Source organism: Polypterus senegalus, unplaced genomic scaffold (assembly GCF_016835505.1).
Source record: "Polypterus senegalus isolate Bchr_013 unplaced genomic scaffold, ASM1683550v1 scaffold_5019, whole genome shotgun sequence".
In the NCBI taxonomy this organism is placed as follows: domain Eukaryota; kingdom Metazoa; phylum Chordata; class Cladistia; order Polypteriformes; family Polypteridae; genus Polypterus; species Polypterus senegalus.
Window position 1 is genome coordinate 4,498 of NW_024384446.1, and position 25,367 is coordinate 29,864.

Here is a 25,367-nt window from a genome sequence, read left to right on the forward strand (position 1 = left end):
CCTGTGCTTAAAGTCGTACCACTTTCCACTGTCCCCTTGAAACTGCCAGAGTGGTGCTGAACCTCCAGATGAAACAGTAAGTTGCCGGCGCGCTGAGGAAGGCCTGTTTGAAATCCAAAAAAAAAAAAAACCAAACATTAATAAAAACCTCTTTTGAATCTTTTTTGGGGAATTGCTCAAGTGGAAATTCTTATTGAAGAATCCATCCTATTTATCCATTCATTTTTGGGATTCACATAGGCCATTACAAGGATTTGTCACTTGCGAGGCAGAAATGGGATGACAATTCATTAGTAGGTACACCTGTACTCAGTTATTCTGGATCTACTTAAATTATGGGAAGCAATTAAACAGACATGCTAATCAGTGGGAGGAAAATGGACGTCAGAAAAGCCACATGACAATAAGAGAATGAGAAAAAAGAATCTTTACACATATATTGGCTAGGCTAGGAAGTCAAATGAGGTTGTTAGACTATTTTTCTGGACAACTCAGATTATTTACATGCCAACCCTTGTTATCACCTAGCCAGTTTAGTATTGTGAATCAACCCATGATTATCTGTTGGTGAAAATCAGAGTTATCTGGACAAAAGCACAGGGAGAACATTCACACACTCTACATAAGAGGCAATTAAAGGTAATTAATTTGGAAATCAGGTATTTTCAACAAACAGTTGTGTATGTGTGTATATACATACTGTATATACACACATACACGTTGTATATACATTAAGTCGCAGTTCACTTGTTCCCCTCCATATAGATAGCAATGGACAACAGATTAGGCCTTCCAGACACCTCAAAGTATTCAATAAGGCAGGTGGGAGAAGAGACAGCCTTATGAGGTTAGAATCACTCTCAGGAGCCATGGCTATTTACACGGTCACAAATCACAATGAAAGGGGTGAGACTCAGAGCCCAGAAATCATTTTAGGATGATAAAGATGGAGAAGCTCCATCTAGTACCATATGTACCTACTTCACAAGTAACTCTAACCCACATATCGGGGAAACCCACTGCTCAAGGCACAAATAATGACATTTTATAGGGCTGTAGGTCACCATTAAGAGAAGACTTACCTAGCAAAGGCAAACATAAAAAGATCTGGACTCACTATCTTAAAGGAATACTCCTCACAAAATGTTTTTCATAAGTTACTTGCCCTGTGTTGTCTGTAGCAATGGCCAAGTAAAAATTACAATCTCATATTTTCATTAAAAATGGAAATAAAAAATTTTCTAATGTAACAGGCTACAATTTGGATCAGTGGAGGCAAACGCTGAACAACAGCAAACAATATTAATATTGTTAAACAATATTAAACAATATTATTGAAAAAATCTCAAATTTCTCATATCGCACAGTTCACGTGCCAGTTATCCATTTGTATACTTACAATGTCCACACATATATTTTTGCTAAAATATTCTTAAATGAATACTTTGGGGAATTGATAGTAGTGCATGAAAGGGAAGTGTGTTAAGGCTACCTACTGAAGACTTCACTTCCTCTTCTGGCCACCATGGACCATCCTGTTTCTGTCTCCGACATATAAATGTCTCTGTTTTCCCATCTGTATTCAGTTCTGTTGTGTGTCCTTATTTACAACATCCATTCTCAAACTCACAATCTAATTTAAGGATATTAGGGGGCTAGAGTCTATTCTGGCAGCACTGGGTGATGTGGGAAACAACCAATCTTTTATAGTATGTGTTTCTATATATGTTCCAAATCATATCACATACTATTGCTCAGCAGTAAAACAATCACCAAACACTTATTAAATCCAACCTGATCTCATAAAGTGTGCATCTACAGGTCTTTGTGTTATTCGCTATGGAAAAATATCCAATGAGAACTTACTGGAGCCATCAACACAGAGAAACTCTAGTTGAAAGTGGATTATCTATTCTGTATGTGGGAAAAAAGCTTCCTCTAGCGAGCCACATTACCACTCTAGCACAAACGGTTCCTGGACCTATTGAGGATGAGAGGCCATGAAAACAAAAAGAAAAAAGAAAAGGATGGTTTTGGCTGAAACCATTTCTGGAGTGTGCAGCACTCTGGCACCCCATCCGGGGCTGCATCCTGCCTTGTATCTGATGTTGCCCTGGCCTTGCAACTGTGAAAGAAAAATTAACTGCTTACAAGCTACTAAGGGTTAACAACTGACAAAGCCGTTTTGCTATAATGGCAGATTATTCATACAGGTGTCTGTCATAAGACAGGGTCCAGCAAGAAGACCTAGGAAAATGTCCAGTTTCTTAGGAACACATCTATTTGACACAAGAAAGCTGACCTTTCCTTCTTTAGGGTCTATCTGACAAGTGAAAAAAAATAAGAACAGATGGCCCATTAGAGCAGGGGTGGGCAAAGTCAGTCTTGGAGGGCCGCAGTGGCTGCAGGTTTTTGCTGCAACCCAGTTGCTTAATTAGAAAACAATCCTCATCAATAATTCAATTTCATGGCTTGTTAGTGCTTTAACTCTGCCATATCAGGCAATTCTCATATCCTAGATTTTATTTACTTTCTAATGATATCATCGAAATTATATGAGGTCTAAAATGTATGAATAATACTCAATCTTTCACTTTTTTTCTCTTCACTTTCCTCCCAAGTATTTAATTAAACCAAATAGTGCACGATAAATACACACAGGTATAAATGGAAACAAGCAAAATGGAGAAATGCTGCTTTCTTTTGTCATTAGAATCTTATTGGTAATAAAAATCCTTTAAAAACCAAGAGAACAGCTGTTTAAGACTAAAATAAGCAGTAAGGGTTAAAAATCCTAATGAGCGAGACGACTAAAATGAAGCAGAAGAGTTACTTGATCAATGAATGCTCCTATTTAAGCAACTGGGTTGGAACAAAAACCTGCAGCCACTGCGGCCCTCCAGGAATGACTTTGCTCACCCCTGCATTAGTGTACTAAAATAAAATGCTTACTTAAAAGGTATTATGTTTATTTTTGAATAATAAGGGGAAGGGGGAGGAAGAAGAAATTATAAAAAGCCAATTGAATAAAATGTAACTTTGCTGTTCTGCCTTGCAAAGTAGAATCCAGGTTTTCATCTGTGACTGAATAAAAATCTAATTGATTGAACTATTCCTGTCTCCCTCAAGGTTTTTTTTCTTCAACACAACCCTCAACTGGATTACACAAAATCGATAATACATTGGTGGACCATTTTCAGGATTATTTCCTATTTTAGGGTCACTATAGAGAGAGTGAATACAATGGGATCCTTCTGGCAGCAAGCACAAAGTAAAAGTGCCAATAACACATGTCATAGTAGAAGTCTATAAATAATACCTACCTAGGTTTGCTGTCTTTCCCAGATTTGTTCTTACAAGCTATAAATGTTGGCCGACGAACAATTTTTCTTTTATGTCCAGATGTCAGGTTAACTTGTTTCATTTCTGTGGAAATGACAGAACCATTATAAAAGGGACTGTGCCACATGGTGTTTATCTGAAACATGCTTAAATAGCCAAAATTTTATTAGTACACATGTTCAATAAAATTTATACAGATTTTGACAAGAGCTGCTTTAATAGTTACCAGTACATAGAGTTTTATATTTTTGCTTTTCTCCAGACCTACTTAAAGAATGAAACAGTATGAAGGTGAAAGCCTGTGCGTGTGATATTTGAATACCGTATTTACGCACACATTTTTTCCCGAAAATTAGCATTACAAAATCAGGTGTGCATCATACACGAGGAAATGCAATTCTTTAATGTTTACTTCTTCTGCTTGGGCTCACTCGCTCTCGCTCTCTCTCTCGCTCACTCGCTCTTGTTTTTGAGTCAGTTTGGCGTCGTCATTCAGCATGGATAGCAGGAAACATTTACACTCCTTCACGGCGGGAGAGAAACTAAGAGTGATTTTGGAAGCAGATACGATAGGAAATTGGGCAGCAGGTCGTAAGTACAGTGTTCCAGAGTCATGTGTTCGAGATTGGCAACGGAAGAAAGAAAAACTTTTGTCATGCAAAAAAAACACAAGGGCCATTTCGCGGAAAACATGCCCTAAATGCTTCCTATACAATCACAATGTGCGTTGTACACGGGGCAAAATGATTTTCGCGATTTTCTTTATAAAAATTAGGGTGCACGTCTTACATGAGGGTGCGTGGTACATGAGTAAAAACGGTAATACTTCACATTTCTATCACGAACCACATCCCCAGGCATTTTAATGTAGCATATTTGGGGCATTGGAAGGTTCAGCGACTTACCAAAAGATTGGATTTTTTAACGCTTTCATCATTGTGCATGAGAAGCTCCTGTACTTTTCTTAACAGCATGGTAAGTGCTCATATTATTGTAACTATAAAATTTTATTCAGAACACAGGGTTGATTCAATTATTATTATTTGTTTTACAGAAAATCCTCCCAATTATCTCAATAAGCTGTCCCATTAAACACTTGAACCCAAAGTAAATTGCTGTCCCTCTCCTCTGGCTCCCACTTGACCACAATATATCCAGCTCATTATAATAACTATTCATGGTGGCTCTAAAAACTGTACTAACCCCTACTCTCTCTTCTGTTTCCTTTTCCGGTATCCTTTTGGTGGTGGTTTGCGCCACCACCATTTACTCAAAGCACCGTGATGTTCCAACAATGATGGATGGATTAAAAGCCAGAAGTCTGTATGAACATCAACATCAAGTGACTCTGTGAGAACCCTAACTACAAAGAGGACTATTTCATTTATGTTAGGTAGGATGCCCACAGGGGACTGGGCGGTCCCGTGGCCTGGAACCCCTGCAGATTTTATTTTTTTTCTGCAGCTGTCTGGAGTTTTTTTTTGTTTTTTCTGTCCACCCTGGCCATTGGACCTTACTCCTTTTCTATGTTAACAAATGCTGTCTTATTTTTATTTCTTATTTTGTCTTTTATTTTTCTTTTCTTTTCTTCATTATGTAAAGCACTTTGAGCTACTTTTTGTATGAAAATGTGCTATATAAATAAATGTTGTTGTTGTTGTTGTATCCTTTTTGTCCACTAGAAACCCACCCCTGTTGTAGTCATTGACATTTTTGAGCATTGCTGCCCTAATGTAAATTGCTGTCTCTCTTCTGCAGACAGTTAAAAAAAAAATGTCACAAGGGTGCTGCGTGCAGGAGCAAACAGTTAATAATTATCATGCAGCACTAAGCAAAAATCTGTTTTTTTTCATTTTACAGTACTGCAAAAATCTAGTGTGGCAATCTTATTATTTATTCTTCATTATTTATTTGTTTGACAATAAGTGACAAGCAAGTAGCCACTTAAGATGCACACTGCATTTTAAGTGAGGCTTTGATTACTGAAGAGCATTGCTGACACTGAAAAGGCTCCTTAAAATTAAAACTTTAAAGCTGTAATAATAACAAAAGTAAAATCAAAACTATGGTCCTGTATACAAAAATTTAAATACAGAAACATAGTGAATGTTTGATGGCATTACGTCTAAGCTTTCTGTAAAATGTACCAGTCTATTTGTGAATTGCTAACTACAGAAATTTTCTCTGTCAAAAATTTTGTTTCATGCCTTTTTTCTCTACTCCTCCTGTAAAATGTGGTTATAAATGTATCATTAATTCAATCAATAGAGCTTGTTCATGTTTAGAGCTCTTCTTTAAGGGCTTTCTCAAAGTGTTGTGACAAGTTCACAGGGAAAATACAATTATAAACCTTTCAAACACACATAAAGATATAAACTAAATTAAACAAACAGTAACACAGAGAAGTTTCAAACTATTTTAACATAAAAAGACGACCTTACAATATATATCAAATTAACATTATTGTTGAACTGTGGAACAACTGACAACAGAGAAGAGGAACACAAAAATTCAGTCAGCAGCATCCCTGGAGAAAATAAACTTCTGTGGTCTGTTATAAAGGACAAAGTCAGTCCTGGAGACATCGGCCACTCCCTATTGGGCAAATGCACAGGCCTATTATGCTGGGCTGTTGAGCAGAATTTAGACGACCATGTAGGGTTTCCATGGATGAAACTTGCAAAGTATTGTTTTAGACTGCTTAAGAAGATTAGCTTAATCTTATTTTTGAAGTTACATAAATCTATAGTAAATCTATGAAATAGAAGGCACTTCTAATATATTAAAATAAATCAAAGCATTATATACTGTATACGTATCAATTTTGGCCATTGTAAGTAGGATAAGTAGGATAACTAAAGAAATAACTCAGAAATCTAAAAAACAAGGTTTTAAATCTTAGTAAGATGGTTCAATTGAAAAAAAAAATGTATCAAACCTCGGAAGTTTAATTCATATTGGTTTTGTCCAATTGTGAATATAAGTCGTCCTGTACTTCGTTGTTGATAATGACTTTCAATGTCATCGCTACTTGGGGCTGAGGAGTTACTGGTACTCTTGGAATTCTGTAAAGGTCAAATGAATGGCAAATTCAGTATTTTACACCGTCTACCCAGTATATAAAAATAAAAGATCTGAGATCTAAGGAAATAGCCCAAAACATTCTGGCACTGGTCTTCTCGCTGCTTCAAGGCTGTACAAAGAATAAGTTCTCTAGGATCATTCTGCCTAAATCTGTCTATGATGGCCACTTGGTTCCAAAATTGATATGCTTTACAAATTAAATGCATGCCAGTGGTTTACCTTTTATTTAATCCGAGTTGAACACCCAATTCATGCTTGCCCTTTAGACCACTTTTCCACTCACCAAAGCAACCAGAATCAGGCTGATGGGCTGGATCCACACATTTTTCCTTAGCAGCAAGAACAATCACTGAGATGTTTCTTATAAGTTAAATACACCAAACATAACAGTGGATATTTGCATACTTAACCACAAGAAAAACATATTTGGGAATCACTACAGTTTGGATCATTTATTTTCTGTTTTGCATGTCTACTCTTTGAACATTTATTACTTCTTGCTACTGTTTTATAATGTGCAGTCAACAGACTCTTTTAAAATTTGCCTATACATCATTCTTTGATACAAACTGAGCTTTCCAAGTAACTGTCACCAACCCAAGCACGAGTAAGTGTCCATAATTCATCTGGAGTCAACTGTATCAATGGGTTAAGTTTTACAAAAAAACAAAACAAAAAGTATCAACTCAAACTTTGAGAGTTTAAGATTGGGCTACAGATAAGTGATATGACAGAGCTTCTTGAATTCAAGTAGCCGCTTCACGCAGTAATTGTGGCCAAAATTTTCTTGTACTCATATTCACCACAGATTTGCACAGTCACACCTCTTAGCATGGACTTCAATGACAGTTCACCAATCAAAAACAATCCACACAGTTGCCCACCCTCTCAATTTTGTCTGGAGAAAGTGGTAGTTATTATCTAATTGTGTATTTCAAGTTGCCTGCAGTGTTACTAATACTTAAAATATTGGACTTGAAATCCTCAAGTCTTGCTAGAGTCTCTGCTTACAAGATTTTGGCCTTAATCTTTTGCTTATATAAATTTGAGTACTTCCTTTTCATATTTTGATTTAGTTCTTTTGGTTCTTTCACTGTTTGGAAACATCTGTGACTAATTTCTGTCCTTATCCTTTTACATTAAATATAATACATTTTCTTTTGAAAATGCAAATTTTCCATCTAGGCAGAAAAATCTAAATATCAAAAATAGCTGTGGCTAAGACTTAATTAGGAAATGGCAATCACAGAGACCAGCCCAAAATCAGCCTTACATTGTAACCAAAAGATTTGCATTCAGTCCCCAAATCAAAACAATACTCAAAGTTAGGACAAAACAAAGTAAAAACCAAAAGTAAAAAATCTTGAAGATAAACTGTTCAATAAACTAACTTTCCTGTGCCAGCTTCACTCCTTTATTTAAGAAAATAAAGATGCCATCAAAACATGTGGCATACTCTTTTCAAAATGGAAGTTGTAACGTCATATGCATGCACACACATAAGCCGCATTCCTTTGTGATGAAAGCCAGAGCCCCATTTGAAAATGGTGACATATGATCTCATATCCAAACAACAAAGTGACAGAAAAAATACATAAGAATTAAAAAAATAAATAAATAAATAAAAGAGATGTGTATTTCTACCGAATCTTGCTGAATCAAAACAAAAACACTAAACTTGATGAAAAAAATGGCCCTCAGGCAGGCTATACGGTACAATATTAGAAAACAAACTTATCAGTTTGCCCATAATTGGTAATACCTAGCAAAATAATAACAAGAAAAGGAGGAATCAGGAGTATTTGAGAACAAAAGTTGACAGTTACCTTCTCTTCGAACAGAATCCAGCGACGATTAGATCGGCAGTACCATAACCAAATTGGTTTTATTGTGCAGTCTTCAAAGGTCTTTCGGCGTATTCTTAAATTTTTTTTATTGACCCGCATTTTGTTGAAATCTATATTAACAACTCTGTAAAAGAAAAGTTCAATCAAACCTTGGAAATGGTAGAATATTCACTCAAACTGTTAAATTAAAAGGAGCAACAATGTGGAAGATCACATTTTTTCTCAGTGACTGGACATGGAATATTTCATCCCAAAACAAAATCATTTCAGGGCCTATGACTTTTGTGGTTAATGTATTCTGATACCAGAGGCAACCAAGGTGGAATTATAAGAATCTCTTCAAGTTGGATACGTACTCCTTTTATTTGAAAAGAGTAATCATTTTTTGAGAAGGAGCAGCCAAAACTGATGTATTTTGATAGTGTTATAGGTCAGTGAAAACAGTATGCCTTTATAGGCTGAATTCATCAAATGTCATCTGTCTAAAGGCACCAGAATGATTAAGACTGCTGCTTCACAGATTCCCCATATTGGGCTCAGATCTCACACTTGGTTATTGATCGTGTGGTGCTCGTCCATTATACCTTTGTCTATGTATGCTTTTCCTCCAGGTGGTCCGTTTTTGCTCCATCATTCCAAAAGATATGTGTGTTGGGTTAATTGGCACTTCTCCCAGTGTCCTTACACATGCAGGTTAGGTGAATCAGCAATGGTAAATTGCCCTAGTGTGTGTTTGTGTGTGTGTGTGTGTGTGTGTGTGTATGTGTTTGCCTCACGATGGACTGGTAACCTGTCCAGGGTTTGTTCCTGCCTCATGCACTATACTAACTGGAACAGGCTCTAGCCTCATTTCCCAAATACCCAGACCAAGACCCTGGACTGAATTAGGCAGTTTAGAAAATTACATTACATAAATCTTGTTTCAGATATGAGTGTGCTCTAAGACAGTCTGGTACTCCAAGCAGAGTTGCTCTCCATCCTGCATCCAGGCTCTGCCCCAGCTCTGTGACTTTGAACTTAATATTGTAAGTTGAATGTGTCATGGTATGCATTATATCCATCTAGCCAACTACCAAGCTGAATTGTGATTGTTTTGTAATATCATAAGAATATTTTCCTTTGTCAAAGGGACTCCATTCTGCCTGACATATTTGTTACAATTCTCCTTGAACAGTACAGGAGGGGGACTGACTTGGTAATTCCCTGCACCTAGAACAATGACAAGGAGGCTAAAGTCTACTAAAGTGGTTAATTTATTGCTACACCACACAGGAGATGATTGAGCAAATGTAAGACAGAAAATACAATTAAGATAAAGTAAAACCTGCTGCCTATCTGGGCATCTCTAAACTGGCCTTAAACGTATCTCTTTTTGGTGGATTTATGTGCCTACTTGGCCTCCTCAGTTCCACTTACAATACCAAACTATTCTTTACCCTTTGCCCCTCTCTATCTCTCTTTATTATGTATGAGCTTGGCCTCTGTTCCTCCTTCAAATTCTATACCCTGATTCACTTCCTGATGTTAGACTCAATAATTGTTTAAACCACACCTAGAGGTTATTTCCAGAGTCAGCAGTGCTTGCTAAAAATCCTGGAATGTGGAAACATAGCTCTCTCTGGCATACCTGCACTTCTGAGCATTAGTTTCTAGTTTCTCATACTGCCTCCCTGGTGGCCCGCTCTCTGTCATATATGGCTGCATTCAAGCCTTTTTCAATTTGGGAAGACAGTACTGTAACCCAGATATTAGAGGAAGGTTCTCTTCTAGCCCCCCACAGTGCTAACAGCCTGGGGAGACACTGTATCCTTCATGTCAGGATGTATTAGTACCTGAACTGTAGTTGTGCCAATCCAGTTGCCAGAAGATTTATAATGCATGCTTGTTTAGATCCCTACTCGTATTTCAGGCTTTCCTTTTTCTCCTATGACCCCTCTCCCATACCCCCTTTTCCTTTCAGGCGATCCCTTACACAACAGGAAACCCATGCCACCACTTACCCATATGGTGTATTATACAGTTTAATTCCCTTGGAATTTGGCAGTGAATACTGAGCTTCAATAACAAAGTCATTTTCGATATTTCTCCAACCATCTCCACTGTTTATTTGCCACTGATACGGCTTGTCCTTTGTTCTTTGTGGCTCTATAAAAGCATAAAAGTATTTCAGGAAATTTACAGGGACTTGAGTAGTCAAACATTGAAAGTGTGAGAAAGGTCATGCATGACATAACATAGCTAGTGTCCAACAGCAATTGACCAAAATCATAAAATACAAGTTATGCAGCAAGCTTTTCAGCGCTTTTCTGTGTATCTTTCATTTCTTTTTATGTTAACTATACATGTTGTAGAAAACAGAGGTGTGACTGCATGATCTGGAGACCAGTTAGTTTTTGAAGGTGTCCAAGCACAATATACAGTAAACACTTTTCACATAGTTCTGCATCAAAATGTGTTAGTCAAAAAATAATATAACATGCAAATATATTCTTTTATCCATCCATCCATTCATCCTTACTGGCCTAGCCAGTTCATAGTCCCCGGGAGCGAGTGGCTATTTCATCAGCATGAGGCCCAAGGCAGGACGCAGTACCGGACGGGGCATAGATTCCTTCTAAGAGCACCCTCACTCATACAGGGCCAATGTATACGGCCAATAAAACTAACATGTGTCTTTTTGGGATGCGAAAGAAAAACTATACAAACACATGGAGAATTTACAAAGTAGGGCTGTCAGACTGAATTGTGTCTATTCAAGTATAATTCAAATGTATTAAAAAAAAGAAATCTTTAAAGGCAAAAATTGATATTTGAATATGAAAGAATATTTGTTTATTTAATCTTGCAGTAATTCTGGCACCATCTTACTCCAGACATGTGCAGTATTTTATAGATCTGTTTTTGCAAATATCTTTGCAGGTCGAGCCTATTAGTATTTTTGAGTGATTAGCTTGTATCCTCATTAATAAAACAGACAGTCGTCTGCTTCAGAAACACATCCCTTCACAATGCATCTCAGGTCAGATTCTTGTACCCCTATCTCTGCTTTTGATCAAACGTTGTTCTAAGAACAGGTTTTCAAACACTTCTTCAGCACTGGAAAGGTATTGTTCATGTTCTTATCCCACTCAAGCTCTTCAACCTGATATCCCTGATATGCTAGAACTGTTAAGCATACTGTACATCACAGCAGCAAAAGCTGTATTTCTTTTTCATTAAGGGCAATGGAGAATTACTTCCATATTCTTGAGTTCCCTATTGTTATGATATCAGTTTAAACAAGTTTTTAAAGAGCATTTTCAGTATCAGCAACGCTCATTTTAGCTACCTAAGCCAACGCACGCAGTTTGTGTCTTACATGGTTGCTGACCTTACATACATGAAAAATATATATTCTGATCAGCCGTATTACATTTGTGCTGCAACTAAATAGAAGAAAAAAGTGAAACTGAGTTTAGTTTAGTTTCATATAGTTTTATTTACATGCCAGCTTCTGCTACAAAGCACTAATTTGGGTCCTACACATACAAAATGTCATCCACTAACTGTGTTTATGTTTTTTAAGGACTACTAGAAAAAAGGAAACGTGAATGGATTGATGACTGTTTTCAATGAATTTGAGCTATCATCAATGATTTTGTCTGGATTCCTTAAGTTATTTTACAGGTACAAAAAGGCAGCGTTAACTGCTCTCTTAGATCATGTCACTTTATGCCAGTTTACAGTTCCTTTATTGTGAAGGGTGTGTTTTCATGTGTTAACATCTACTGTATTTAAAAACTGCACTTTTCACCTGCATGTTTAAAGCAAATGTGAGTCATAAGCATTAAATACACTGCAGGTCAGCCACAAGTTAAAATGTAAAATATTAATAATACGATGAAGATATATAAAATATTGTATTGTAAATATTATATACATTAGAACAAAGCACCCAAACAATGATAGAATCTATGAATTCCACAGGGACCAAATAAGAATCTTCACTCACTGCTTCACATCCGATCTATAGTACACAAAAAATATACTGTATAAAGTATATATAAAAGTACATCATTTCAAAATATATTTCAGTAACTGTCATGATTCTGGATTTTTTACCTGCAGGTTCATTTTTGATCATTTTTTTGCACATGCTAATTGTTTACTTGTTTCGTTTTGTTTTCATCTTAATATTGTTTGCAGATGTCATCATTTGGTGTGTACTTTATCGCAGCTCCCACCATGTTGTTTTTTCACAGTGAGGTTCATATCTAGTCATGTGAACATCAGCATAGTGACAGGTAACATTATTAGGATCAGAATCTAAGATCACAGCATAGTTAAATATACGGATGCCTTACTTTTGAGACTTTCTGCATAACATACAAACTTTGGCATATTGATTTTGCTCACTGTTTTCTCTGTTATGTCAACCTCTAGCTTTGGTTTTGGACACATGTTCCTCACCTCTTAGAACATTCACTACAGTATATTTTAAGGCAAAATATTTTAAATTAACCTGATTAACTGTCATTTTGTATTTGATCTCAGGATCTCCAGCTCTTATTACTGTTCTAGGCAAAAGCTCCTCATCATCTTTAGGGTTTAGGATCTATTATTAAGATGTGCGTTCTGTATGAGGTGAGACTTAATCTCTGTAAAGACTTCGGAATGTATGGCAAAAAAGAGGTAGCAGCAATCAGTCCAAAGCATCTAAGACAAGTTTTGAAGAGACATAACTATGAGAAACAAAACAAGAATCTACTCCAAGTGTAATACTACTCATCCATGCATTGTCTGAGCCCACTGTGTTACATAAGGATCATGAACAGGACCCTGCTCACACACCAATCTAACTTAAAATTACCAGTACCTTGAAATGCATTCAGGCAAAAAATGAAATTCACACAAACACAGGATGAAGTTGCACACCTAGCACAGAAATCATTCCAGCCTGTAATCCTCCTAAAGGCATAGTAATATATGGTTCTTAAATAAAAATTGTTAATGAATGCTATTAAAGGATATGTGCCTTCCTGCATCCTGTGACACTAAAATTGGACAAGCAGTTTCAGAAAATGAATTAATGAATTATATAAGTAGAAGGTAATATGGTACATTATAATCCTAGGTGAGCAGAGTTCGACTTGCCCCTGGGTTAGTAAAAATTTTGTGCACTTTTCTTCTTCCCAGTGTTTGGTTTTGCTATGCTCCTAATGCTCTTTAGCTCCAGGGCCCTTCTACCCTTACTGGAAAAATGGACTTGATTAGATGGATAAAGAAAAGTGACAGTCAAACTGTGTATTTTGAATAACATGTAGGAGCCCCGATTGTACTCTTGGCACTCTTATAAGCCACAAGTCATAGACAATGCAGTGCTGTAGATATGAAGCTCCTAGGACAGCCTCTATGCATTCAGTATACACATAAATACCTGTGCTGTATGACACATCTGGACTGAGACCCAACTTTCTTACCACTAGAGGAACGACTTCCACTGCTTTCATCCTCACTAGAATCCGAACTTTGTCCTCTTGGTCTTCTATGTTTCAGGACACATCTTGAGCCTTTTTTGCATCTCCCTTTGAAGTCATATTTACAAACATGAAGAAATTTGCACTTCTTTTCTTCTCTGCAGTCCCCATTATTGTAGAATTTGCATGGCTGTAAGGATTATAGTGCAGCATTAAACACAGCATACTAAGTGACCAATGACAATAAAAGAAAAGGAACCATTTTGAAGCTGAAAAAACACAGATCAAGGCACAGACTATGAAAACACTGAACAAAAAATTAATGTCAGAACAGGAACCCACCACACAAATTAGACTGTGCTATAACAGCATAACAGAATAACTACAAATGATGCATCTCATGATTTAAATTGTACGTATTTAAAAAAATTGAAATATAGCATTTCCATATATATATATATATATATATATATATATATATATATATATATATATATATATATATATATATACTGTATGTGTGTGTGCACGTGTGTATGTGTGTATGTGTATAAGGAAATGCTAAATGTTACATTTTAAAATATATATCTCTATTATAATAAAAAAAATCTTGGGAAGACAGATGAGACGTGATTTTCTCAGAGAGACGCTTTCATGTCCCGCAAGATAAGACTTTGTGCCAAGAGATTTAACCACGCCCAGGGCCAGAAATAAAAGACAAAGAGTAGATGACAAAGTAGAATATCATAAAGAATTCAAAAATGTTGCCGCAATACATATGCAGAGCAGGTTAGAGATAATAGAAGTACAAAAATTCTAAAGTCTCAAAAAAATGATAGTACAGATTGCATTAGCACAAACAAATGGAAATTATTACTCGGTATAATAACGAAACAGCAAAAAGAGATTGAATATATTGTTTGGATTTAAATTTTAAGTCGGAGACTTGTAGATCGTCTAATTCATGTTGCTATCAGGGAAAAGTAGTGTTTCTTGCCAATGAAGAGTATCTGCGAGAATTAAAAGATTTGTTGTTTGGTGAAAGTGAAATTCCGTGAGAGAAAATTTCAAGCCCTGCGAGGCAAGACTTTATGCAAAGAGATTTTGAAAAGTTTTGCCCACATCCAAAACATTTACAACCACACACGGTTCAATCATTTCTCATTTATGTGAATGCTATTGTCAGACACAGTTCACGTAATCATTTAATTCAGGGAAAGTAGTGTTTCTTCCCAATGAAGAGGCCTATCCACGAGAATTAAAGGTTTTGTTGTTTGGCGAAAGTGAAATCCACATACGCAAGCAGATGAGACATGAAGTTGCTGGCACGTAGCGCAGGCAGGAGGGTTGGCGAGCAAGGAGAGTTGGCGGTGAAGCCCCCTAGTAAACATAAAAAGAGTAACAGGGCTGCATAGAAAGAGTAGTTCTGAAGAACAGTCCTACTGCGTTCCCTGGGTTCCTACCAGGAGGGGACTCCCTTGTTTTATGGCAGTTCCACCTGACTCAGAAGTGTTTCCTGGGTGCTGTGTTCTGGCACACAAAATACTCACAGGTCCAACACAAAAGCTTCCGCCATCGCACTCTGAGGGTTGGGAGAAAAGGAAGACAAAGCTCAACAGGGAGAAGTGGAGAAAGAAAAAGGAAAGAAAATGGATTTTTTTTTTGTTTTGTGTATTAGAAGACACCTGTGTAAGATATTTTCCTAAATATAAATGGTCCTTTAAACCTGGGCCTGGGTCGTTGTGGTTGTATCTGGGGATTGGGGTTTTGAAGGACCCCTGCTTCAGGCCACAATACTATATATATTTAATATCTATGTAAAGCTGAACCTATCACTGTTAGATTTTAAATCCCCATTTGTACAAAGGAATGCTATCTATCATTCTGAAATTTGCTCCCTTTTGGAATTACATTTAGTAAATGTCTCTGTGCTTTATTAGGGAAGTGCCCCGAAAAGGCATTTTTAGACCTGGCAAAGGCATTGAAAGTTACTACCCAAGGTGAGTTTAGTCAACACAAAAGTTTCCCTTTGAGTAATTTATTCAGTGACTGCACCTGCACTTCATTCCACTCCAGAAAGTGTTGGGCACTCCCGTTAATATATATATATATATAGTAACCTGATGAACCCGTGTCCCAGGCAGGATGAACTCCCTTCCCATACATAGCTGGGAGGCCAACAAAATGTTTTGTGCAGGAGGGAAAAGCAATAGCCCTGGCAATCCAGCAACCAAGGATGGGATGCCAAAGGACAAAATGAGTGAAGCATCCTGAACAGGACAGTATAGCACACATATGGGACAATGGGAGACTGTCTCTCACAGGTATTTTCCTCCCCCATACACTGGTTGGCAAAATCTCTTATGGTAAACTCTTATGGACAGCCACAGGGTGGCATCCCATAAGTCTGCCCTGTTGGGATCCATGGGGCTGATGGGGGAGCTGTAAGAAAGTGAAGACTCGGGTTCCACCTGATCTTGAAGTGCTTTCCGAGACAAGCAGTTGGCACCAGAAGTACTTCTTAGTGGGGGGGGGGCTTAATTGGAAATCCTTCACTTAACAAAGGGACGCGGAGTCAGGAGAGGAGATGGACAATGCTTGCCTAGCATGAGCGGAAGAGAGAAACAGAAAAAGGATTGTGCTGTTCCCCTAGTGACCATTTTATATATTTACTAGGGGGGCAAGCCCCCCTGGTGCCTTCGTTGCCCAACCCTCCCTGGCGCATTCGGCACCCAGCCCCCAGTTGCAGCTAGTCTGTGAAGAGGCGATGCAGTCGGGAGATGCAGTTGCTCCTCTGAAACCCCCTCTTAAACAGTGATACGGTGAGAAACAAATACAGCTTTTTTTTTACCTCCTCTTTGCTCGATCAGCTGCTGGATTGCTGCTGCTGCCGTGCTGTGTGATCTGCATCTCGCACCGCGCTTCAAACATTTAAAAGCCTGTACAGCAGCTGTCCTACTCTTTGTCTTTGTCTAATGGAAGTTAAAATCTATTGCTAGCTTCTGTATGAAAATCTGCATGTTCTCTGTGTGGCTAGGTATTATTATTAACAGAAGCGTACTTGTATGGAGTAGTTCTGCAGGTGTGGAGTGAAGTTTTTTGGCTCTTCCCAGCTGCTTCAGCAGTGCCTAGATTATCATCCAATTAAGATGCCAAACGTATGACAAGTTCTCTGAGAAGCTTCATTAAAAATATAAGACTAGAATCTCTGCTTTCCGTTGTAATCAACAAATTGTGTAAAGAATGTTCTGTGACCTTGGATGAAACTGAGCTCATTTTATCTAACTGCTTTCTTTCAAGATTCTCTAAGAAAAGATGCAGCTGACCCCCCCTTGATTGGGCTTTGCTCTGAGAGCTCTGTAAGGCAAAGCCGCTCTACTCACCAAGAAGTCAGAAATAAAAGAATTCTGTTTGTTTGAATTGGTGTTTGCCTGCTATTGTTTTGAACCTTCGTCCACATCTTTCATTTCCAGCTCCGGGCATGGTTAAATCTCTAAATTTCATCTCGCGGGATGTGAGTTCTTGATATTTTTTAGTTTATAATTTAAAAATGAAATAAGAATCTGAAAATCTAACAACATCACATTAAAGTTTCGATAAATTCTGAAAAGAATGATACCAAACATATATATGTAGGTTTTAAAATAACCCCCGATTTAAAGCGTGACAAAAAAAGTGACATAAAAAGTCACATAAAATTGTTGCACAAAATCGTTGCACTATTAGGCTTTTAGGATTTTTTATATAGAGAGTAGATTTATACAGTATATCACATCACATCTCACCTGTTGCAGTTTGTTCTCATCATCCGATTCAGAACTGGCAGTGTCATCTCCGTCACTCTCTGACAAGTCCAAGTCACTATTTTCTATGTCACTGAGCTCTTCCTCATTATCAAAGCCAGCAGAGTTTGTCCAATATCCAGAGTCATTTGGAAGTGAACTGTCATCTGCAGTATAAACCCAACCAGCTGATTAGTGGACAGATGGATGGATGGAAAGAAGACCTTACGCACTCTAAGATAGTGAAACAAACCAAAAAGGAATCCAGATGTTTTAAGCCTTTTTCCTGACGCCACTGCAACCTTTAGACACACCATTATGTTTATTTAATAGATTAAGAGTGAAGAAAATGTTTACAAATTTTGTGCAGGCCTGTCAGTAACTCACTTTAAAATGATATTTATTTCTTACATATTCTTACAAAATTCTGAACACTTGCCTGCTTTTCTTGTTTCCATTTCAAAGATCAATATTTAGGTGCATAACCTGGAAGCTACAATGTACAGATTTTGGGCAAGGTACTTAATTTTTTAACTCTATTTCTAAGCAGTTCTGAAACGTTTCAAAGATAGGAATAATTCTGCACAATAGGGGGCTCCTTACAATGAAAATAATCCTTAATTACATCATTACATTACAAACGTTAAAACAATATTACTTAAGGAAGTGGAATAAGTAGGAGCTAAAATGAATGATATCACCTACCTTTTACTAAAACTGCTTAATCATGTCAGCGTCATGAGCGGAATCATGGAAAAGGGATGTCGTCACGGCAGGGCACAATTACAGTCAACCCTACTGGCTAATTCTGAGTGTCGAATTAAACAAGCACAAACTTTAGGATGTGGCTGTCAACCTCTGTGCTCAGAGGTAAAACCCGCACAGACATGGTGAGAATGAGCACACAACCCTTGCAGGTATATATATATATATATATATATATATATATATATATATATATATATATATATATATATATATATATATACACTGTCACGCACGCTGTAGTAGGAGGCATGGATTGATTCGATAGCACCTGGGAAACCATTACGCGCCAGGGAATGGCGGGTATTAACTTTCTCCCTCTGCTTCCTCATAGAAAGAAAGACCTTCCTGCACCATAGGCCTGGATTGACCGCAGTGCGTACTTCCGCCCTTCCTCCACCATCTTGCCCTGACGCCATCCTTCCCATCCTCCCTTGCGGTCCTTCCCAGCATTCCTCCACTTCCGGCTCCACCCCAATAAAATGGCGACGCCAGGAGTCGGCGCGCTATGAACTGTTTAGTTTGTGCTTTGACCTGTTTTTTTTTTTTGAGTTCTGTACAATATACGGGCCGGAAACCCCAACCCTATTGCTGTCTCCTCGGTCCTTTACAAGTGGCGAGCGGCAGGATAGAGAGATCCCGGAATGACGGAGGGACAGGACCTCAACACGGTGCTGCAGCTATGAATGACCAGCTCCAGGCGCAGCAGCGCAAGCCGCCACCACCGGGAGCTGGAGGCCACGAGGCCAGGTTAGTGGAAGCCCAGGCGAGACCAGACCCGACCCAGGCAGCCGCCTCCTCCTTTAGTCCCGATGGGCCTTCGGAGGACGTCGACGCTACCTGGGCATGTTTGAGAGGACGGCCACCGGAGCGAGTGGCAGCGGTCAGTGGCGTCCATCCTGGCGCCATACCTGAAGGGACCAGCGCTGCGGGCCTATTATGACCTCCCTGAGGAGGAGGGCGCTAATTACGACCTCCTCAAGCCCGAAATACTGGCCCGCTTACGGCATTAGCCCGGGCCAGCAGGCGGCCGAATGGCGGAACTGGGTCTTTGACCCTGAAAAGCCCGCTCGCGCCCAGGCGTCAAGTTCTGGGGCAAGATGGGCGCTGGCTACGGCCAGAGGACCCGGCAGGCGGAAAGTGGTCGGCGGGTGGCCTGTGAAGGCCTGGTCAATGCGATGCCCAGTTCCCTCGCCCAGCAGGTCCGGGGACACCTACAAACATGTCGGGCCTCCTCGGCGCCCTGGAGCGTCAGTTGGCGGTCCTCCGACTTGGGGGGTCAGAAAAGCCTGCTCGCGGGAACCGGCAGGGACGGGCGGCCACCCCCGAGCCCCCTCGACGCGCTGCAGAAGCGCCAGCCAGAGCCAGAGAGAGCCGGGACCGCCGCGCTGTTTCAAGTGTGGCGAGACCGGTCACCTGCTACCAAACTGCCCGCATCACATCGCCCCGGAGCCTATGGACTGCAGCTGGACATCGCCGGAGAGGTATTGTACCCCGCCGCATCCCTTGGCGAGTCGAATCACGGGAGTGGTGTTGCTAAATGGGCACGCCGTGGTGGCTTTGTTTGATTCCGCAGCAACATTACCATTGTTGCTCGCCGCTTTGTCTTACCGCAACAGTGGTTAAAACAGCATTTGTTGGTCACTGTGTGCATGGGGGACTAGGTCATATCGTTCCGCTCACTGCTATGTCACCTGGAAGGGGAACCAATCCAAATGACGGTCGCTGTGTTACCTGACCCCCCCTTCCCAGTGATTTTGGGACAAGACTGGTCTAAAAGAATCAGCGGTAAGCCATTCGCCGCTCCCGGGGCCTCGTTGGATCTTGTTATGAGGGGAAAAGGCACCCTCCCGCGGCCTCCACGCCGTGCACAAGGGCAGGCCCTATGGGCGCTGGTGTCTCGGGGACCTTTCGTGGCTACGGACCTTGACCCGGAAGATTCCGCGGAGAAGGGACTAGCCAGGAACTCTTCCCGGCCCAGGCCCCAAGACCCTCTCGGCCTGGACCATCAATTTCGGTCCACGCCGGCCTCCTTTAAGAGGGAGCAGTGGAATGACGACTCCCTGCGCTTTGCCCGGAATGCGGTCGTTCTGCCTAACAGCTCAACAGCGGACGGATCCACACCGCTGGAACCCTTCTTTGTCCTTGAGAATGATCTGTTGTACCGGTGGCTACCCATGAGGGCGAGGTGCGGAAGTTGTTGCTAATTCCGCGTACCTTCCGGCGGGAGATATGCGAGTTGGCACATGCTCACCTCCTAGGCGCCCACCTCGGGGCGAAAAACACTGGAGAGGATTAAGCCCGCTTTTACTGGCCTGGGATCAATGAGGAGGTCCGGCGGTTCTGTCAATCCTGTCCGAGTGCCAGACCCGCCAGATTCCTAGGAGGGACCGTGCTCCTCTAGTCCCTATTCCCCTCGTGGACATCCCTTTGAAAGGATAGGGGTCGATTTGGTGGGACCCTGGAGCCCTCAACCCGTGGCCACAAGTATATCCTAGTCATGGTGGACTATGCCACCCGGTACCCAGAGGCGGTTCCCCTGCGCCCGCTAATACTAAAAGCATCGCACGGGAACTGGTTAATTTGTTTTCAGCGTGGGCATACCCAAGGAGGTCCTCACGGACCAGGGCGCCCTTCACTTCGGATACGCTCAAGGAGGTAGCCAAATTACTGCAGATAAAGCACCTGAAAGCGTCAGTCTATCACCCGCAAACTGACGGGTTGGTGAACGTTTAATCAGACGCTTAAGCAGATGCTCCGCAAGGTAGTCAGCGGGCGGCAGGAACTGGGACCAGCTCCTCCCGCCGTGCTTTTGCCTACCGGGAGGTACCCCAGGCCTCTACAGGCTTCTCCCCATTTGAATTACTATACGGGCGACAACCCCGGGGAATCCTCGACATCCTAAAAGAAGGCTGGGAGGCGAGGCTCTTCCCTCCTCTAACATTTTGAGAGCGTGCGCAACTGCGCGACCGACTCACAAAGATCAGGCCCCTCCTAAAAGAGCACGTGACTCGTGCGCAAGCAGCGCAGGCCCGGTGTTACAACCGCAACTCCGCCCTCAGGGAGTTCCGCCCGGGGGACCGAGTTATGGTGCTCGTTCCGACCTCCCACTTTCGAAGCTGCTCGCTCACTGGCAAGGGCCTTACGAGGTTAAGGAGAGAAAGGACTGCGTCGACTATTTGGTGAAACAGCCCAATCGTCGACCGAAAGTGAGAGGATCTATCATGTCAACCTGTTAAAGCCCTGAGAGATAGAGAGGAGCTCCCAGCTCCCATAGGTCACTCTCCCTTTCGCAAGCACAACTGCCCTTAACCTCGGCGAAGAGCTGACCCCCAAGCAGCGGCAGGAGTTAGCCCAAACACTCCGAGCCATCCCGAGGTAGTGAGCGAGTCACCCGGCGGACCGCTGATTGCCCACGATATAGTCACGGAGCCGGTGTAATCGTCCGGAGAGGCCCTACAGACTCCCGGAGGCAAAACGCGCAGAGGTCGAACTGGAGGTGAAACGTATGTTGGACATGGACATAATTGAAGAGAGCCATAGTCCCTGGTCCAGCCCTATTGTCCTCGTCTCCAAGCCAGGCGGCTCCTGGAGGTTCTGTAATGACTTTAGACGTCTGAATCAGATCTCCAAGTTCGATGCCTACCCCATGCCCCGCATTGGCGACCTCCTTGAGCGGCTGGAGTGCGGCTCGTATCTGACTACCCTTGACATGACAAAAGGGTATTGGCAAATTCCTTTAACGGCATCCGCAAAAGGAAAACGGCCTTTAGCACCCCTAGCGGGCACTGGCAGTACAAGGTCCTCCCATTTGGGCTGCACGGGCCCGGCGACCTCCCAGCGCCTGGTAGACAGAGTGCTGAAGCCCCACCAGTCCTATAGTGCCGCCTACCTGGATGACGTTGTCATCTATTCCGGCACCTGGGAGGAGCATCTACTGCAGGTCGCAGCTGTCCTCCGAACACTGGCTAAAGCCGGCCTCCGCATAAACCCCCGAAGTGTTTTTTTGGATTAAAGGAGGCCAAATATTTAGGCTACCTCGTGGGACAAGGACAGGTGCGGCCACAGAGCTCCAAAGTTAAAGACATCTTAGAATGGCCCGTCCGAATACCAAGAAACAGGTGCAGGCTTTCTTGGGGCTTGCGGGTTACTACCGCCGGTTTGTTCCCGTTTCTCGAAGAGCAGCACCCTTGACTGACCTGACAAAAAGGGCGCCCCTATCGTGGTGTGGACCGACAAAGCAGAACACGCGCTCAGTGACCTAAAGAAGGCCCTAACGCCGGCACCTGTGTTACGGACGCCCGATTTTGGGCTCCGCTTATTCTCCAGACCGACGCCGGACACAGGCCTGGGTGCCGTGCTGAGCCAAAGCGCCGATGGTGTCGAGCACCCTGTGATGTACCTTAGCCGGAAACTGATGGACCGGAGACCGGTGCGCTGCAGTGGAGAGGGAGGCCTTGGCCATTAAGTGGGCAGTGACCCACCTCCGTTACTACCTGCTGGGTGCGAATTCGCTCTGGTGACTGATCACGCTGCACTTCAGTGGATGTCCCTACACAAAGAGTCGAATCCGCGGGTCACCAGGTGGTTCCTGGACTTACAGCCGTATAAGTTCACTGTCACTTATCGGCGGGGCACCCTTCAGGCCAATGCCGATGCCCTCTCTCGTATTCACGACCTCTCGGTTAGGTCCGCCCGACCTGACGGTCCTGGGCTAAGGGGGATCGTGGTCACGCACGCAGTAGGAGGCCGCGGATTGATTCGATAGCACCTGGGAAACCATTCGCCGCCAGGGAATGGCGGGGTATTAACTTTCTCCCTCTGCTTCCTCGTAGAAAGAAAGACCTTCCTGCACCATAGGCCTGGATTGACCGTCGCGTACTTCCGCCCTTCCTCCGCCATCTTGCCCTGACGTCATCCTTCCCATCCTCCCTTGCGGTCCTTCCCAGCATTCCTCCACTTCCGGCTCCACCCCAATAAAATGGCCGCGACGCCAGGAGTCGGCGTCGCGATATGAACTGTTTAGTTTGTGCTTTGACCTGTTTTTCTTTTTCTTGGCAAAAGTTCTGTACAATATACGGGGCCGGAAACCCCAACCCTTATTGCTGTCTCCTCGGTCCTTTGACAACACATACACACCTATATATACTGTATATATATCAGCAAATATTGTGTGCTCATTCTCACCATGTCTCACCATATATACTGTTTTTCTGGCACCAGCTGCCAGTGCTGCTAGCCATTTTGACTAAAATTGTCTTTAATATGCTGACTGTAACACTTTCTGCCACGCTGTTTTGCTACAGCACAAACAATACACAGATTTGTCCTACAACCATTTCAAAATGTTATTTATCCTTCCCTGCCCTTCAGCATTTGGACTGATGTTTGGCCTGGTGTTTGTGGGTTCAAATCCTGCTCCTGGCACTGGGTGACCATGAGCACTTCATCTGCCTGTACTCCAATTGGCAAAGAACAAAGGTAATGTATCAAGCTGTCTGGAAGATATTGAAATCTGCCATAAAGTGGTGGCTCAGAGGCTAGGGATCTGCACTGGCAGTCGGAAGGTTGCTGGTTTGAATCCTGTAAATTGCAAAAGGGAGTCTGCTCTGTTGGGCCCTTGAGCAAGGCCCTTAACTTGCAATTGCTGAGCTCTTTGAGTAGTTAGAGTAGTTGAGTAGTTAGAAAACGCGCTATATAAATGCAATGATTTACAGTATTTATAAAATATCAGCCTTATATGTAATGTCTACTAAACACGAGGGGCAGGTGTTGCTTTATGTTTGCCCAGTAACTAAATTATTTTGATTTCCGGGTTCAGAAATAATTATAAAATGTTGTCTATATAAAATATATATATATATATATATATATATATATATATATATATATATATATATATATATATATATATATATATATATATATATATATATATATATATAAATAAATATATATATATATGATATATAAAATAAAATATAAAATATAGACAGCACAATCTAAAGATCCTGTACATGTTTATTGCTTAATACGTGCATTTTAACAACATACACATTACGGTGGTCTATCGGTGACATGATTGACGAGTCAGCTGTCAGTCATTTAGCCGATAAATTACGGTATTTTTTTTTTTTTAACAGAGGAAAGGAGATAGGAAAAAAGTGACTTTACGAATTGCCCAGCTCTTCTAATAAGATGTGTTTGTGTGTGTGTTACAGATGTGCTGAAAAGGATTTAACGGTGTGCCTGATATTCTGAGCCAGTTTCACCACCGGAGGTTTCACGTTAGCTAATAAGAGCGACACTTCTTCAGTCACACTTCGAATGCTGTATGTGCAGGCATGAACGGAGTGATGGTTGGAGTGCAGATTGTGGTGTTATTGACAAATTCCATATTCGTTTTTATTATCTTAGTAATACATCTTGCCTGAAGTAGGGGCCTGAATTGCCTCGAAAGCTTGCATATTGTAATCTTTCTAGTTAGCCAATAAAAGGTGTCATTTTGCTTAACTTCTCACCTCATATTATTTTAGTTTAAAACTATGTCGCTCATGTATTAGGATACATTAAACTAAGTAATTAAAATGTGGAGTGAACAGTCTGACAGAACAGCGTATCGTCATATTCGTTAACGCCTGTCCAATCTGTCCATTGCATATACAGGTGTAACAACCGGTAAACTGGCGCCCATCCCGGACCGGCGGCCAGACCATCACAAGGCGCACCGACGCCCCCACCTACGCTCACTTTTTCTGACAGACATATCCTGCCGATGTGACCCCACTGAAATACAGCTGTGAATTAAAGGACTGAACTCAACGAACAAAACGACGTATCGCATCCGAGTATTCGAAAGGAAAGCAAAAGTTTCTCTCAGGCCAAAGAAGACGAAAAAGAACGAGTCCTCTGAAGTGTCAGCCCTTTATAAACACAATTTGACAATCATATATACTGAGAGATCGCAGCCACGGCAACACTGTCGTACCCACGAATACACTTCTAAAATTAATCATTAAAATACGGAGACCGGCTTACCCGAGTCGTAACAGCTAGCCGCCATCGTTCACAACACTGTAGGGGTACTCCAA

The 25,367-nt window shown here is 41.4% G+C and overlaps 1 protein-coding gene across 1 annotated transcript; it reads right to left on the bottom strand.

Annotated features, from left to right (window-relative positions):
• On the bottom strand, nt 1-25,367 carry LOC120521958 (protein mono-ADP-ribosyltransferase PARP12-like; the record flags this gene model as incomplete). The annotated part of the gene is made up of 8 exons (XM_039743222.1): nt 25,315-25,367; nt 17,515-17,678; nt 13,733-13,919; nt 10,274-10,418; nt 8,253-8,397; nt 6,281-6,407; nt 3,324-3,426; nt 1-103 (listed from the first exon to the last, which is right to left on the bottom strand). Coding segments are annotated over exons 1-8 (999 nt in total), but the record flags the coding sequence as incomplete, so codon positions are not given.